Consider the following 17,854-nt stretch of genomic DNA (forward strand, 5'->3'; position numbering starts at 1 on the left):
CCTAAAATTAGGAATTATATTTTTGGATTCTGCACATCAGAAACTATTAAATGGTAAATAAAAAGGTCAGTAATTTCATGTCCCCTAAAGTAAAGTTTAACCTGTTAAATAATGAAAAAGATTATCTTTCGATCCGATATTCTTTATCGTTCGAAACCGTTAACGATGTTTTACGATAATAGATTGCGATAAGGACGGTAATTAGGATTGTGAATCGTAGCGAAGTCGAACAATATCTCAAAATCGCTTGAAACTTTGGCAGCAGACTTCACGCAACAGGAGCGACCAACTTTCCGGCGGATTTTTTCGCGAACAGAGCCACGGCTGTGAGCCATTAAAAGTTCTATGTTACTGAACGAATTCGATGAACGAAACTTCATCTCGGAACGGCCGGCTCGAAAGGGGCCGAAGTGGCCAATAACCGCGATTTATTCGTTCCTTTCCGTCGTGACGTGCCGCCGCGTTAATCGAGGCAGCGGTACAACAATGCTTCACCTTCGCCGTTGAATTAATTGCCTAATTATCGAACCGCCTCCGCGAACAAGAAACGCCGAGGCCATCTGTGTTGCGAGGAATCGTGAGAAAATTTTAGTTCGATGGCGATTCAAAGCAAACAAACGGTCGTTCAATATGAATCAAGCAAAAAATATTCGAATAATGGTTAATTACCAAAACAACATTTCTCGTTTGATCGCTTTAAGGGTGAAAATTTAATATTATCGAAAATTCTAAATGACTAAATTTGACAGTCGTATTTAAAATTTTTAAATATTATATTTAGAGTCCATTAATTTAAAAAAGTTGCTATAGTTCCTTTGTATTTTGGTACCATCGGTTCTATTTGTTCAAATCTATTACTATTAATTAGTACGGATTTGCAGCGTTAAAATTAGAAAAATGTAATTCAAGAAATATTTGTCTTTTACGCGTTAAAATTACATTATTATTAAAATCAAATATTTGAAATAAAGGAAGTTGTTCCTAAGAGATAGCGTACTCTGCCGAGGATCATTGGAACTAAGCGATTTAAGGCGCATTTATCTGAACTGCAACGTGTCGGTATCACAGGCAATCATCGCTGTAATTCTATAAAATTTTAACATTTTCTCTCGAATTCTGCTTTTTTAGAAATATTTTTATTAACGTACCAATTTTTGTAGATGATTTTCAATTTATTTCAAAACTTAAACCAATAATCGAACTCATAATCCAATAATTTAATGAATGCAATATTATTATACAAATAACAGGAAAGACACTTTTATATTATTTAAAACTCTGCCAAATATTTTTTATTAGCACTGCAGTTTGATTCTTCATAGTTGAACCTCATCCCACACTCATCACCTCGGATTTACCGAAGATTTATATACTGTCCTTAGTAACGAGCTGCGATATCTCCGACAGATGCATCTAAGTGATATTTATGAGTTATTCGACTTAATAAGGATGCACTTAATAAAGATGCGCTTTAATAAATAACGATTTTAACGATAATTCGCAACTTATCTAACGATCAATTTGATTCGTCCCCGTCGAATAACTTACTAATTTATTTTTCGAATCAAAGGTACGCTTTTTCGTATTACCGGTAGCTGCGACCGCCAGATAAACTCGCGTTTGAGGAACGTCGCGGTACGAGGTGCTTCAAAGGGACGCGAAACTTTTTGAATACACAGGAAAAAGGGTATGGGTATACGATCCTATTGGGGGGAGGAAAGCACACGGTGAAAACTAGTAAGAACGCATAAAATCGTAAAGAGAAATTCAACGAGCTCCGCAATATATAACACAAGATAACGCGCGAGAACGGTGTCGCAAGAGACGTCGCTACTTTATGCTTGAGAAACGTTCCCGGTACCTGCAGACTGAAACGTAACAAGCTGCTTTGATCTTTTGACCTTCCGTGCCTTCGGTGTGCCGTATCATTATTCGGTAGACATTTTTATTTAGTATTCCTGAGGGAAGGAAAACTTGCAATTACCATCCGTTTTGCGAATAGAGAAAGCCAGTACCCGGTAAATTGTTGGATTTACGATGGGTATCTCCAGATGAGATTAGTCGTGTTGAATTACTTCGAACATCGATCAAATACCTGTTTATTTTTTTATACGAACATTGTGACAGGATTCTTTTAACTAACACATTGACGCGTTAATCCTTGAAGAGCGGAGTACCTTTGAAATAAGGAATTAAATTAAAATTGGGACTTTCTCCATGGTCCGCCATCCGAGGGAGTGCCACAGTTAATTTCTTTTAATATTTCTTTACATACATTTTATTTTTATTTTGTCGGCAGTGATACAGTAATAAGTGTTTTTATTTTTCAGTGCGTGCAAATGGCGCACGCGTTGAGGCGCATCTCATACGCAACCTGTGAACCTCAACACGCTCAATTCAGCTTCCTCGCCCGAGAGCCTAGAGCCCACTTCAGCATACAATATTGCCACTCTTTCATCACCGAATCTGCAGAACAGGTCAGTGCATTCTTCTACTTTCTCACCTTCCATATAACAAAGCTCTCAATCGCAATAATGCATCTGTGAACGATTTTTCAATACCATAGAATATTAAATAGGTGAATACACCTGAACCTTCTATAATTCTATAATATTAAAAACAATAGCATTTTAACATGAAATAATCATCGCTGGTCTTGACATGATCTTGGGTACAAAAAATTCAGAAATAATTGAGGGTACACTTATTTCGATCATTCTTGTATACGGGGAAATCATTCGCAGACAAGGTCGGAAAAACACTGTCGTGCAGGGGGTTAAATGGTGCAATTATTTAAACATTACAGACCATCTCGTGCGACAGTTGTCGTGAGAGAGTAAAAAATTCTTTCATATCCGCTTTATGCCTTTGACCGACACAACCTTCCATAACGCGTACCGGATGAGAGAATAAAAAGAGCTAGAAAAAAGCAAGTCATAAGGTGTCCTTGGTGATATTGCAATAGTGTATCGCCATCATCCAGGACAAATTGCACCGGCACACGGAATGTATATGCGCGTGCGGAATATTACTCGCTATTTGAACTCGCTTGGCGAATAAATTGTCCGTGAACGTCGTAATGTTTCAATGTATACTGTAAAATTCAGGAAAATCTGTTTCAAATTAGACACCATCAAAGGTCCGTTTCTGACACCATTTTTCGGTGAAGTTGCTGAAAGAAAAATAAAATTTAATAATATAACAGTAAGTTAAAATAGATAAGCGGTAAATTTTAATGATAATGTCAAGGGTTTCCAAGATTGTCAATAAAAAATGTCATTTTATGAGATGTAGTTGATGTAACAATAAGCTTCATAAATTTATGTACCGTTTTGAAGGGATATGCTGTATTTCTTGCATTACTGCTAACAGCATAGTACATAAATCTTAGGGCGATGCAGGTGGTTATTACATTGGACAGTTTCTAAGATCAACAATAATTATCGTTGCGAGGGGTACGCTTCTCCCAGTCCTAAGAATCGCATATTGTGGGATACCAAAAGCGTTTTACGATATAGATATCCTTTCGAGATAACATTGTACAGTTAGGTGTGCAATCAGTGTTAGGAAACAGCAAAAAGGGGAGATGAATTTCAGAAGTTTATACCTAAAAAAAAAAGAAAAGAAACAGATTCTTTAATTTGCTAAAAATCATTCAAAAATAAATAATTAAGGCACTTATTTCATATGGTGCTTTGAAAAATGCATTTTTATTTATTTTTTGTTATTTTGTTACAATTTGTCATGTCACACTTTCTGCAGAAAAAATGACGATCAAGTACTCAGGTATTTAAGTTCAGATGTATATAACAAATTACAAATAAGAAAAGAGAAAGGAAGAAAGGTCTACCTAGGACTACCCCACAAGAGCAGGACTCCGGTTTAAAACTTTCTGTATTGTCGGATGCCATTAATGTTACCATTCTGAAGTACAAGTACGTGGTAAGTACTCGACACATCGGAGGAACAGCACAAATACGAAGCAACCATCCAGCAACCCCATCCAACAGCGGAGGACGCCACTTCCCCTGGTCGTTGAGCGTGCATAAGCGGCAATTATGCAAAACAAGGGGCTCCCATAAGCGTCGCTACTGTCGATTAAACAGGAGTACCGGTCGGAAATGGTTGCCAGCTAACTGTGATTTCGGTGATCTTCGGATCAATCATTCGAGGGCTTAATCTCGACAGACGCTTTACAATTTTGTCATTTGCATCGCGATAGCATTCATTTTCTTATAAATCTCTTTCTCATACTAGGTGTGATAATTTTAGAAAAAATTTTAGTATAGTTTCCTAGGAGAAATTTAAATAAAAACACCTAATATCCAATGAGAGAAATATTTTCTTAATAAAGAAAACTTTGTATAATGACGAGGAAAAATAAGTATCCGTCAGCGGTGTAAGATATTCTTAATTAGAAAATTAATATCGAAGTGTCGATAATTAATTCTTTCTCAGCTTTATTCGATCCGCGAAGGTATAGGGATTAATATTCCTCTGTGGAAGGTTTTTTCAAGGAGATACGAATGCTCTTTCCCTGAATTTTAATTGGTTAATTAATTAGCAACGGCGAACTGCTTTCCCGTCTGGATAAATAAACGAACTTACTGGGCTTGGAAATTCTGTTAGATTCTTTCGATGAACAAAGAAAAAAGATTCCCGCCGAATGCGTCCAAAGAATGTCAACGGACTGTCGCGAAAGTACATAAAAATATTGTGATCTTTACAAGTTGCAAAAGTAGCAGTTCATCTTGGAGGAGGATGCTCGTTAAAACTTTTCGAAAGTGTAACAAACGGTTCGAGCTAATTAGATGTCTTTGGGTATTTCTCTGCTCGTCAGGGGGTAAGATATTTTCAGCGCGATTCACACGCGTTGGCAATTAGAACGAACAGAGCATAACAAAACCTATCCACTGTGCCATTTCATTGTCTACTGCCTTCTTACAGAACATTCTTCTAATTTCACTTCATTCATGTGCCACGAACAAATTACCTTTCACCGTGTTCTCTCGTGAAAACTTGAAAAGTGAATTGTGCATCAAACACGACTCTTTTTATTTCACCAATTTTTCTGCACGCGTCTTTTTGTGAGAAAAATTAATAATTACATTCTGTTTCATATTTATAACTCATCTACTTACAAAATAATTATGTCAAAATTCAGCGAAGGTACTTTTAGAAATTTAACATTAGAACTACCAAAGAGTCGAAATGACTGGTTTCCAGTTTCTTATTTTAAATTATGATTTTTAATTTTTAATTATAAATTTTATCGAGCTATTTTTGTTAAAATGTATATTGGCTATTTTTCAGCTATATTAAATTGTGTTTCATTCTTTATTTATTTAATTTTCTTCACTATTTTCAACTTAGAAATAAATGTGCATTAAACGTCGGTAGTTCTAGTGTTAAATTAATAAATTTGATTTTCTAAACAAATTGTCCAAAGCTGAATTGAATTTTGTTTAAACTAATCTATAGTTTATATAAATATTTTTTATTTTTTATACGAATTGAATTCTCTATTGAAATTAGGCCCACATATTATGATACCTCCTGTATAATGCTCTTCAACAGGTTATTTCTAGAACAGTTTTAATCTCTATCCACAATGCTTATCTCCTGGATGATGATCTTATATTTCCTTTTGATATTACACCCTTGCACCTAATATCTCAACGCGCAAAATGCTTCAGTCATTATCTGCTATCAGGTCGTCAACCTTCGTTACATCCTCTATTATCTAGTCCAACCTTGATTTCCATCCTAACATCTTCTCTGATATACAGTACATATACTTTGCGTCCATGAAATCCTGATTCTATGATTAAATCGTAAAAACTATAATAGTTTCCTTTTGAAATTCTTAGAAATACAGAATATTTATAAAAGAATAGCACGTAATCTAGGCAAGGCAAGTGGTGCGGTATAATCAGTAGAGCTGAATAATAACTGACAGTGAGAAGAGACGAGGCAAGTCTGTCACGCTATTGATTTCCAAAAATGCGAGCCAACGCAGAAATTGTAAAGGGAAGGCTATATTATAATGAATTGGAGCCGTTAATTGGGCAGTACAGAATCAATGTAGCAGACACAAGTTTCTCAAGCACGCAACGAAAGAAGCAGGAAGAACAAAAGCAAAAGCTGCCAGTCGGAGACCTGTTATACCGTGAGGGATTGGACCGACTGCAATCGTCCGGTCGTTGACACGTCTCTGTAGCTTCTGCAAAAATCTTACCGGTGCTTCAGCTGTTACATCCGAGAAGCTGGGGAACAACTTTATGGAAGTCTTTCCCCCGATGAGCAACGAGAACACGGTCCTCCAACGTGGAGAACAGCTTTCTGGTATCTAAATGGTCCTCCTTCGATACGCTCTTATCAGATTAGCGGGCACCCTATTTCACGGCAGATGACGCTGCCTTGGATAAATTAATCTGATCTCCTAGCGGTAATGATGCAGCAGAAAATCGACATGACACGCTCGACTAATTATCTACACTGTCTTTTTACGTTTTTCGTCGATTTGAAAAATCCTCTTACCAGGATGAATCTTGTTATATGGATTAATTAAGGGGTGCCGATATAATGCAAGTTATTAAACTAGCTAGTTTATAGAACTCGACCAGTTTATATCGTGTCATTCCGTAGGTGATATCATTTTTTATCCACATTACGTTGCACTAGGTGCATCGTGTAAAACAGGATAGTTGATTATTTTCTTTGAAAAATATGAAAAAGTTTCATATGCAATTTAGATGCTTTCAAAGGATAAACAATATGCAAAATACTATGTTTTTGTTTAAAATAAACTAGTCAAACTTGATTCCAAGATAAAGCAACTTTCAAGAATTAAAAATGAGGAATGATTAAATTATATCGTTACTACCGTGAACATTAAGATCAATTATACATACTTGTCTCTTTCACATCAAGCGAAATTCATAATCGCTCGTCATAAAGAATATGACACAAAGTAAAAGTTAAGTGAAGTTTATTAATTGCTTGTTTCAAGCAAAAATAATTATCGACTTTGTGTTAATAACATGAGAAAATGTTTAAATTTAAGCAAAATTTAAGTTTCAAATTGATATTAGATAGGAATTATGTTTGTCATTTGGTTTGATTCTGAACCCTCGAATGGCGGACCATGGAGAGAGCCCCAATTTTAATGCAATCTTGTATTTCATGTTATTTTCATTTTTTAAGTGAAAATTTAGACGTTTTACGATATTGAAGCGTTAAAATAGGGTTGATGTTGAGGAACAGAGAATAGATGGATCTCTGCTATCAAGTTCGATGCCGGAAGTGTATTGAACACCGCCCGAGGACTTTGCATCCAATACGCGTATCCCGAGTATTTTGGGTAATTGAGCGACTAATAGATCGACGAAAGTGCCGGTTCACTAGGGATCTGGTTCGAGGTATTGTACGTGACCGGCCCTTTCTGCTTCTGGCGAACAACTGCCGCAGGTTTCAGCTTGAAACTAGAACTTCTGTTGTCGCTTAAAGCTGATGCCTCGTTTGCCTCATCCTTGACAACTTTAACCACTCTTTCACGCTCGAAAACGTTAGTTAAAATTCCGGTTAAAACGTAAGGCAATATTTCTGGCGAAACGTTTCTTGCGTCTCGTTCGCTTTTCGCAATTTCAGTAGACTGTGCTTCTTAAAATTCCACGTAAGGCGAGTAAATTATTACCTTAAATAGCTCAACGGTCATGGGTAGATCTTAATACGGTAATAACAAGCGATTAATCTCAATTTGAAATTATACGCAAGAAAAAAGTGTTCGAGATATATTACCATAAAATTATCGTGTTTCATGAATGATCCGATTTGAAAATCGACTTTGGTCACGCATAAATACCCCTGTATTCGGCACGCATTTATGTATTCGCCATTATTTGCGAATGAGGAAACAGCAAATCATTACTCCCGGTATCGTTGTTTAATTACAGTTCATCGTTGGTTGATTTTCTGATGTTTCTCCCCCGGTGGAACGAAGCTTCGTATAAACATGTACCACGAACAAAAGGGTCAATTGCGTGATATGTTTGAAATGATCAATGACTGATACAAAATTTTCGCATAATGTATGCCATACCCAGCGGGTAGGAGAAACGTGAAATGAATTATGTATGTTAACTTGAATAATGTAATTTAAATAACCGGGTATCGAAATTACTCGCTACGGGTATTTGTAAATTAATATTAACCCATGATTATTAACACCGGCTGAGTTTATTCTTTATTTTGATCACCCTGGATAGGAAAAAATTTCATATGCTTTTGAAGAACAAGCTCTGTGAATAGCATGCGATTTAACTGTACCGCAAGGATTCATCAGTACAATTAATGACGTTCGATATTGAGATTCCATGGAACCACAGAATCAGCTATGTCCTGGCAACCTCAGGATCGCGTGTCCTCTAATTTCAGTCTACTGGTATTTAGGTATAACAGCAGCAAAGCTTTCAGGTATTACAGATGACATTATACGAATTCAGAAAGCATTCTTCGTTATTACAGTTCATTAATAGACGATAATAACCACATAGTTCAAGTTTTAGAAATGTCTGTGATGTACTCAAGTTTGTTAAATTTTAATAGTTAAACACATACAAAGAGATAGGACAGAGGGAATAAATTTAAATTTAAAAAAAATATATAATTCTTTAATTTTGTCTTATGTTTTCATACAGAATCGTAGTTTCTTCAGTTATATGATACAACCGATAAAGTATACTTGTGATGTTATAGTATTATTTATTTTAGATCAGTCAAAGTCAAGAAGTGACTCGCAAGTACATATGTATATGCTCCCATTGACTTTCCATGTATCAATTATTCAGTTCACTGTTCCCCTGAATAATTCAACGACGTTTTAAAGTTATAAGTTCGGCTTGAACAGCGTTCGTAACCCGTTTACCTTCGCTCGAATACACGTGCGTATGTTCTTTACTCTTTTCCCCTTATAGTAGAAAGAAACTCTTCCTGTTCACCTGCTCGTCCACTTTATTTCTTTTAATAAATACGCCTTGCGCGCCGAGTGTCCGATAATAGAAAACAGGCTGACCGAAAATGTACAAATATTTATTTTGTAAGTTGGTTTAGTAATTTCATAAAATTTTTGGCTGTAAATTAAGGACTGGAGGTTATTGTAGATATGCAATGTTTTTATTCCACCTCAAATTTAGGATTACTATTAGAATTACTATTTGAAATTAGGATTAGGCAAATTATTATTATTTCACTTGCTTTTTTTTCTTTTTTACTGATACAAAATATCCAAAATAGGACCCATTAATTTTTTATTATAAACATTTACCAAGATACTAGTACCCAAATTCTATTATTTTGATTCTACCTCAGATTTAGGTTTATTATTAGAATTACTATTTAGGATTAGAATTACATCAGGTTTAGACAAACTATTATTATTTGATTTGCCCTTTTTTCTTTTTTACTGATACAAAATATCCAAGATGGATCCATTAATTTTTTATTATAAACATTTACCAAGGTACCAATATCCAAATTGTATTATTTTAATTCTATCTCAGGTTTAGGATTACGATTTAGGATTAGAATTACCTCCGGTTTAGGCAAACTATTATTATTTGACTTGCTCTTTTTTATTTTCTACTGATACAAAATATCCAAAATGAACCCATTAATTTTAGATACATAAACATTCACCAAGATACTATTACACAAATTGTATCATTTCAATTTTTAAGAAATAGGTAGAGAACTCCTTCCTCTACATCTCCACTTTCTCTAAGAAAGCCTACGATACTCGAGGCTGTACACTTTATATGTACGTATACGTACACATACACAATCGTTGATGCGCATTCGATCTCGATACGAACGTGCACAGCTTCCGTCTCGTCGATGCTTCGAGGCATGTCCTAAAAGCGTCTTCCTGTTATCTGAAAGATTCTACCGTCTGCCTAAGGCTTCGATGCCCGTTGATAGGAAAAGAGACGAAGACTCCTTTTTCTTGGGGGGAGTTAGTAAGAATGGCAGAAACAACTCGGTTGGACGAAAGCCTCGAGTGTCGTGGGAGGGATAGTAGACTTTGCACTTGGAACTTTACGCTTGGTCTGCGCCAGGCGTTTAGTCAATCCTAATGGCACTCTTCGGATTAAACTTTAAACACCTTCCGGTGAATTAAGGACCCCGTCGTTCGTGAAACTCGCGAGTGGCGAGCGGCAGCCGTGTAAGAGCAGCGACGTTTCTCCTGGGATCCTGGGAAAGGACAAACGTCGGGAACGAATTAATCGGAAGGTCTTAACGTTGGATTCAAGGGCGTCTCGACGCTCGGCACGAGTTCGCCAATTTGCGCGCCCGCTCCAACTCCGGCTTTCCCTGATCCTTGCCAAACGATAACGTTCCGCCGCATAGATTATAACCTGGATACTGTTATTGTTAACGATACCAAGTACCATTTTCGCCTCCATTAGCATGTACATATACCAGCGTTGCCGGTTAATAGGGAATGTTCCGCGAATACGATTGTTCGTGTAATTGGAATGCCGTGCAAGTAGGCTTATAATCGTTATTCGTATCGTAGTGGTTCGAGAAAGAAAGTCAGAGAGGAAGTTAACAATCGAAGACATTTGTTGTGGCATTTGTTTCGTACGAGGTAAAGACTCTTGTGACGTTTCTTGAAATATATATAATTATTATTGTATTGTCCTGATTTCAAATTTCAAAATAATTGGGGATAATGTATACAGCTATTGATCCTTTCCCTAAAAATGTGGAAAATATAATATGATGAGTTTCTTATATAATAAACTATAATTCTAATCGGGACAAAAAGTACTCGGCTTACGAAGGATAATTATATTTTATTATTCTTGGGACAACTTCACCCACGTTTACAAAATATGTAGAATATTAACTTAAAGTTAGTGTATAATTTTTAAGCAAAAGAGTTTCGTGTAGTACAAAATTAAATTATAATTATGGCTCTCTTTATGGTCCGCCATCCGAAAGTTAAGAAACGTACTATGTTATATTTCCTACTTTTTTAGGAAAAAAGTTCTTAAAACTATTTTAACTGCAGTGAATTATTACATATGCTGCAGCTATTTTGAATGTTACATGCAGAAAGCACATTTCAAATGATGAATTTTTTCCATGCACGCACAATTAGCAATATCTTACTTCTCCCGGAAAGCCGCTAACAATAATCGCTTCTGAAAAAAGCATGCAACATGCAAACATTTTTTAATCTACAGTAAATACAGGCCAGTGATTGCATGTGGTCAGGATAGAGTAACGTATTTTATTTTTTGTGATTAAAAATCATTACGATTAAAATCACGGTACACGCCAGCCCCGTTCTTAACATACTCCCCACAGCGTGATTTGCTGGGCTGTTATGAAAAGAAGAATATAACTTCCTGTCAGGGATAACTGTACACCGAGCGAGATACATTATTTTCTTTATTTGGAATAAGGTTGCGACTTTTAAATTCCAGCACTTCATTAAGCGGACCTTTTGTCCAAATGTTGAAGTGAGGTTTGATTTACTTACCTTGAAAAATACCTTGCCGTATTCACTTTGCTGCAGACCGTATATTCTTTTTACTCTTTATTATACTTCCCATTTCTTTAATTATAAATTATAGCATTGGTTTTTGAAATAAAAATTCCATATGTTAAATGAGATGATGATAATTATACTTTGATTTTCATTTAATAAATTACTAGCTGGAAGGATCGTTTCCTCAAATTAGAATTCAATTTTTCCGTGAATTTTGAAACGAATTTCGGCAACCATTTTCAAATTGAATCCAACGTCCGTTGAACACTTAGCCCGTTCATTTGGTCCCTGGCACAATACGTTCTATCCAATCTGAAGACGTTATTCAACCTCCGGATACGACATGAACGATCGGCTCCACGAACTGTCTTCCACGTTTGTTGTTGCTTCTGCAGCAGAGGCTCGGAACGAAAGAGGAAAAAGCGAAACAAGGCCGTAAGTGAAGAGAGACGATGGAAGTAGCGATGAAGAAAGAACGTCGAGATGGAATTCGAGGTATTTTCTTGTCATCCCGAAACGACCATGCGGCCCATTGAACCTTTTATTTACTCGGCAGCCTTCGAGAGAGGAAGTCTCTCGAGCGAGTCGTCAAGTGGACCGTCTTCGGGTACAACTGATCGCTCGGAACCACTCTGACAACTCTTATCGTATGACACATTGACAGCAATGCTCTCGCACAGTATTCCGATCGTTCCAGAATTTCTATTTCGAACATTAACCGAATCTAAACTGGAGACAAGGCTGTCTAATTAACCTTCCGCGACGGATAATAAATTATCACAGCCGTTTATTTTCTACGATTCCATCGGTGAATACGAACGATGTAACGTTGTTTCGGTAGAAAGGTAATTAGAGAGAATTTAGTGGGCACTATTTTAGAAATATGTTAAAAATTCTACTTTATTGGGAAATATTTTGGAACGGTACACTCGCGATCAAATCAGGCTTCCTTGAGAAAAATGGGGAGGTCATAGGGTTTTAACCCTTTTCCCCCTAGATGGCCCGGAGAAGAATAAAAATGTAGAAAAGAGGATCCCATATTTTGCAGTTATATAATAAATTTTATAATACTTAATAATTAAAAATAATATTATTTTGTTCCTGAATTACTTTTAATATAATATTGAAAATTAACATTTATAGAAGTCCTGCTTCCCCTATATCACCATTTTTCCTAGAGAAGCTTGCTCTAAGTTTGCTCTTTATTTGGAAAAATTCGAAATTCTACAAAATTTTGCCATAACTATAAACAATTTCAATAAATAATATCACACTGAAGCCTTAAAAGGAGGAAGAATTATTTTGAACTCTTTTATTATTTAAATTTATTTAAAAATTTCATATTTCTTGGTAACAAAGCCCTGGATTAAAATTCTCTCGCGAGTGCTGTGAATCAGTGTCGCCCTTGCTTTTCTTCCTTTTATTCTCGTGTAAGGACTAAAATAGTTGAGGTTTATTTCTCTCTCAGGCACGGTAGCTAATACGATTTCTCATGCATTCACTGACGACTAACAGTCGTCACGCTGGATTGTTCTCCCATTTTTCAGAGCGAAAAAAGAAATCTTTGACGTGCAAAGCAGCTGGCATAGCAGTCGAACGAAATATTTGTGCCTGTGGCTAGTCGCTATTTTAAAGATTCTCTTCTATATTCACTAAAATAATAAACAAGTATATAATTTATTCTAAAAGTAATAAAACTGTAATAAGTTTTATAGTTCCTTGTTAGAAAGCTTCGACAAGAAAGAACCTTATTAACCCTTTATTAACCCATTTATTTTTTCGTGTCAAAATAAAATGATATAACAAGGAAATATCTTATCTTTATAATTTTGTAACGAAAAATATTTCAAATTTTATTTTAACTATCTCCTTCTCAATGATCCCTGCAATTAACACAAAATATATGTAATTAAATAAGAAAGGATGTCAGAAAGATTGATCTCCGAAGTAAATCGGTAATCGAATAAAAAGTTAATGGTATTCGATCAAAAAAGATGTAATTAACATCCAAATGAATGCATGAAACGCAATTAAATATCCTTGGATGTAATACACGATGAAAGGCATAATTCAGTTGAATTTAATCCTCGAACGAAAGGCTTTAATATGCGTTAACGTTGAGATACGAAGAACGTAACAAATAATTTGCTGAAATTTCTTCTTCTGTCGCAGTGAAACGTAACAGAAGTTTCTTCCGCGTATTAAATGCCTTCCGTGTTCCACGATAGGAGATAGTGCTGCGGTTTTTGTGGTTTTGCTCAATGTCAAAGGTACGCGATGATAACGGTGTAATCTTCTGTAAGCTTTCATACCGGTCGCTTACCAATGACTGCGACATCAAATACCAACGACCTGCACCTGTACAGGCAGTTGCTTTTTATCAGAACTTTTATCCGTCCTGGCGAATCGCGTGCGAAAGTTGAATAAAGAACCACCTGTTTCGTTCCCCTGTTCGTTTCCTATTCGATCCACTTCGCTGTATAATATTAATCGTTGTAAGTGAAACAACATTTCTGATAAATAAATCCGAAAGATAAATCGAGGTCCATTAAGTTTGATATTTAACTTCGTGTTATCCGAATGCAAGAATAGGAAAGGAAATTCGTCACGTTTATTGTCACGCTTGTACACAATACGTATTCATCATTTTTTTATTTCACTATGATAAATTGCATAACGTACGAGGAAATATCAATCAACCGTTATTCAATCGCACGAAACTTTCTCTGTACCTCGTATTTCAGGCGATAGGGTTGAAATGAATTGCAATAACTCCGAGAGAATAAACGGGATTCGTTAGTAAGTGTTATTTCAATAAAATCTACATTTGTGATTTTTTTCAATGTTAATTATTGATTAGTCGTTGAAATATGCAGACACTGATAAAAGTATGAGATATTAATGAAATAATTATGATGCAAGCAAGAATTTTTAAAAGTATACGCAATTCTTTGATATGTAATACACGGTTGTCGAACGTGTTTGGAAATAAGGGAAGGGTATGTTGAAAATCTTCTGTAATCGCGAAGAGAAGAAATGATAAGATAACCCATTGTTTTTGTGCAGCGCGATATCTCGCCAAGAGAACAATCTATTCATTTTAATCAGAACGAAAAATTTCTTGTAACTTTGAACAGGGCTGTCTCTAATAGTGAATAAACTGGTACTTATCCAGGGCCCCGCGTTGAAATACTTTCAAATTATCAAATTTTATAGTGAAACACGAATTCTTTTATACAATGGACTCTCGTTATATTGTTACGAATGGGACTATAATTTTCTAAGTTTCCAAGTTCTCATCTGTAGGGGGAGAAAATCTTCGTAAACTAAATGGTAAAAGAATGGCACTAGTGAAAATCTTGTGATAGTCAAATCACTCATGTGGCAATATAACGAGAGTCTACTATATCTTTATTATTTCCAATAATTTCGACTTTTGTTCTGGGCCTCGCAATCTCTAAGATCAACTCTAACTTTAAATTAATTCAAAGTGAAAAATTATCTTGTATAAATAGGTAGGAATAAATTATAATACAATGCATATATGTATAATTAAAAATATAATTATATTCTTCACTTTTCACTAATGAGATAACATATATACATCAAATTTAAGTTTAAGCATATATTAGAATTTCTAAAAATCAGGGTTTGAAAAAAAAAATAAAGACAGTCTATACTTAGTTCTATATTTTGATACTCTAGCAATGTAAAGACAAATTATCTTTTTACTACAACAATTTCAGATAAAATATACATGCAAAATGACACCACACGTTCTTTGCTATGTACGTGGAGATTGATGAAATAGCTGATCGAATGTCTTAAGAGCGATTTGAAAAAGTGCAGGAAATCGATGGTACAGGTAGTTTCACGGTGGAACGATATCAACCAGCGGGTAAGTACTCGAATAGTAGCCACCGTAGGATCGGAATGAGGTTGACCTTGGCATTCTCGTAGAGATAATAGTGGTACCTAGTTGGTGGCTGCGTACACTCCCCTCGTTTCGATGTCGTACCCTCATTTCGCTTCTTGCTACCTCACCCCGTGGCTACATCAGCGTCTACCGAGAAATGAAACAAATCGAACGGCCACGAGTTCGCCTTGGTTACCTTCTCGTGACGATCATGACGAGTTTTCCCTGCCAGGACTAAGCTGCACGCGATCCAGCCTCTACTCGACACGTTTGTTGAAAGAGACGAGCAGATTTGATCGACGATCGAAACGATTCCCGCGGGTTTCTACGGACGGTCGTTCCGTCACGAGGGAATAATCTGGGAAATGACTAACAGCCAGTTTTCATTTTCTTATTCCGTCTGGAATCTCAGCTTCGCGCCGACAAGCGTCAGGGTGAGATTGAGACGCGATGTCGTTGAACGCGCAACTCTGTACTCCACTGTTGGGTAGCTATAAATTTCATGTACAGTACCGAGCAAAGTAGACGCGCCTAGGGAAAATGGCGCTGCAAAGGAAACAAGAATTCTAGAGATCTTAATTGTGAACATATTAATATAATTTTCAATAATTAATTTTCCCTAATTAGTTACGTTTCTTCAATTTTCTATTATATGAATATTAGACAAGACAAGCAGTGATTATTAATTTTAATAGAATTACGTGGGACACCAATGACCCACGCGGAGTGAATAGAAAGTCAGTTGAATCTGGGACGGCAGTGAACGTGTTAAAAGTGCAGGTTGATAAGGCGTCCCTGATCATTGAGACCGTTAGGAGGAACTGAGTAGAGCGCCGGGACGCGACGGGTTGCAAGAGACAAGTCACGTGGAGGCGTGCGACTATGTAAGGTATGCAGCCCCAGGCCTTTTTGTAGCTTTTTATTACCGTGCTTGGGCCTCTCCTCCGACGGTCGCAACGAAAAAGACGAAAAGACCTACGGTACCCGCGACAAAAAGTAACATCCTCATCCACGTTGCGAATTCGATCTTCGAAACCATAGAAAAGATTTACTGAAATTGCGCGGTGTATTGCTTTATTAACCTCGATCATCTATTGAATCCAAAGAAAATCTCTCTATGCGCAAACTAAGAGAAAAGTTACACAGAAATTTAAATAAGATAAAGGAAGGTCAAATTAATGAACCTACTCTAAAATAATTGCATACTATAAAAGCGCACATAACCATTTGAATATTATCTTTAACTGTATTCGCGATCAGATCAAGGTGCCCTAGGGAAAATGACGATATAGGGGAAGCAGGAATTCAGAATCTTAATTTTAACGATATTAATATTGAAAGTGATTCACAATCAGAAACAAAATAATATCAGTTTCAATTATTAAATATACAATATAGTATATAACTGCAAAGTACGAATATGAAGTATATATTGATTCAAATTTTCCCGCATAAACGTGCGTACGCAAGTGGTGGGGGGCCACAGACCTATATATAGATGGAGCCTCTTTCGCTTATCGTCATTCTCCTTCGCGATGACTACGGGGAAGGACGGAAAGTCAAGACATCACCATTTTTCTGTGGGAATTTGAGTTGATCGCGAATGTACATTGTACAACCATTAATATAATATTCATAGCGCACTGAGCTGAAAATTTAAGATTAGTTCTGTACGAACTTTTTCCTCGCACTCATTCCATGAATTTCAAATCTCTTTGAAAATCACGTGTACTTTCAGTGCATGCTAAATTACTTTTTCCCGATATCTTGAAAATGGTAATAAACTTTTATACCATTCGGCTCTTATCAGTGCGATATTTCTATTCGTTAGGAATCCACACGAGTAGACGGCAGTTTTCGCTTCGCCGTAATAAAATCGTGCAAGGGAACAGGAAATCGTCCACGATTTCTCCGCAGAAACTTCGTTGAATCTTAACTCCTGATCTGCATAAACGATCACACGGAATATTATCTTGAAATCTCTCTCTCTCTTCTTCGTACACCGTAAAGGGCTATTGGATGATTTAGTCGGACGTTACGAGGGCGGCTTAAGATTTCTTGAAATTCACGCCGAGACGGCGACCGAGTGGAATCTCTTGTATATTAAATTATCCAGGTTTGATGATTAACTTAAGATCATTTACGAACCCCTACCTGGATTCCACCTCTACCCTCTCTTATTCGTCTAAGCAGTTTAATCTGGAATTGAAATAATTGATTTTGAGAGTACTTCTCCTCTTAATTCGAATTTCTCTATACACTTTTAGAAAAAGAATACTTTAAATAGGGAAATTTCCTCATAAAAATATTGAATTTCATAAATCAACTATTACGACACTCTTGCTCATTTATTTTATCTGTGAAAAATATTTCTTCGTTCC

At 36.2% G+C, this 17,854-nt stretch overlaps 1 protein-coding gene across 9 annotated transcripts in view; it reads left to right on the forward strand.

Moving 5' to 3' along the window:
* LOC117601655 (EGFR adapter protein) overlaps nucleotides 1-17,854 on the forward strand; it is a 180,934-nt gene that overhangs the window by 133,618 nt on the left and 29,462 nt on the right. For all 9 annotated transcript variants that reach the window (XM_034318704.2, XM_034318707.2, XM_034318708.2 and 6 more), the window contains one exon: nucleotides 2,331-2,477. In XM_034318704.2, coding sequence (XP_034174595.1) covers nucleotides 2,331-2,477 — 147 coding nt within the window. The remainder of the gene's footprint in view (nucleotides 1-2,330; nucleotides 2,478-17,854) is intronic.

The sequence above is a fragment of the Osmia lignaria genome, chromosome 6 (assembly GCF_051020975.1).
Source record: "Osmia lignaria lignaria isolate PbOS001 chromosome 6, iyOsmLign1, whole genome shotgun sequence".
Lineage (NCBI taxonomy): Eukaryota > Metazoa > Arthropoda > Insecta > Hymenoptera > Megachilidae > Osmia > Osmia lignaria.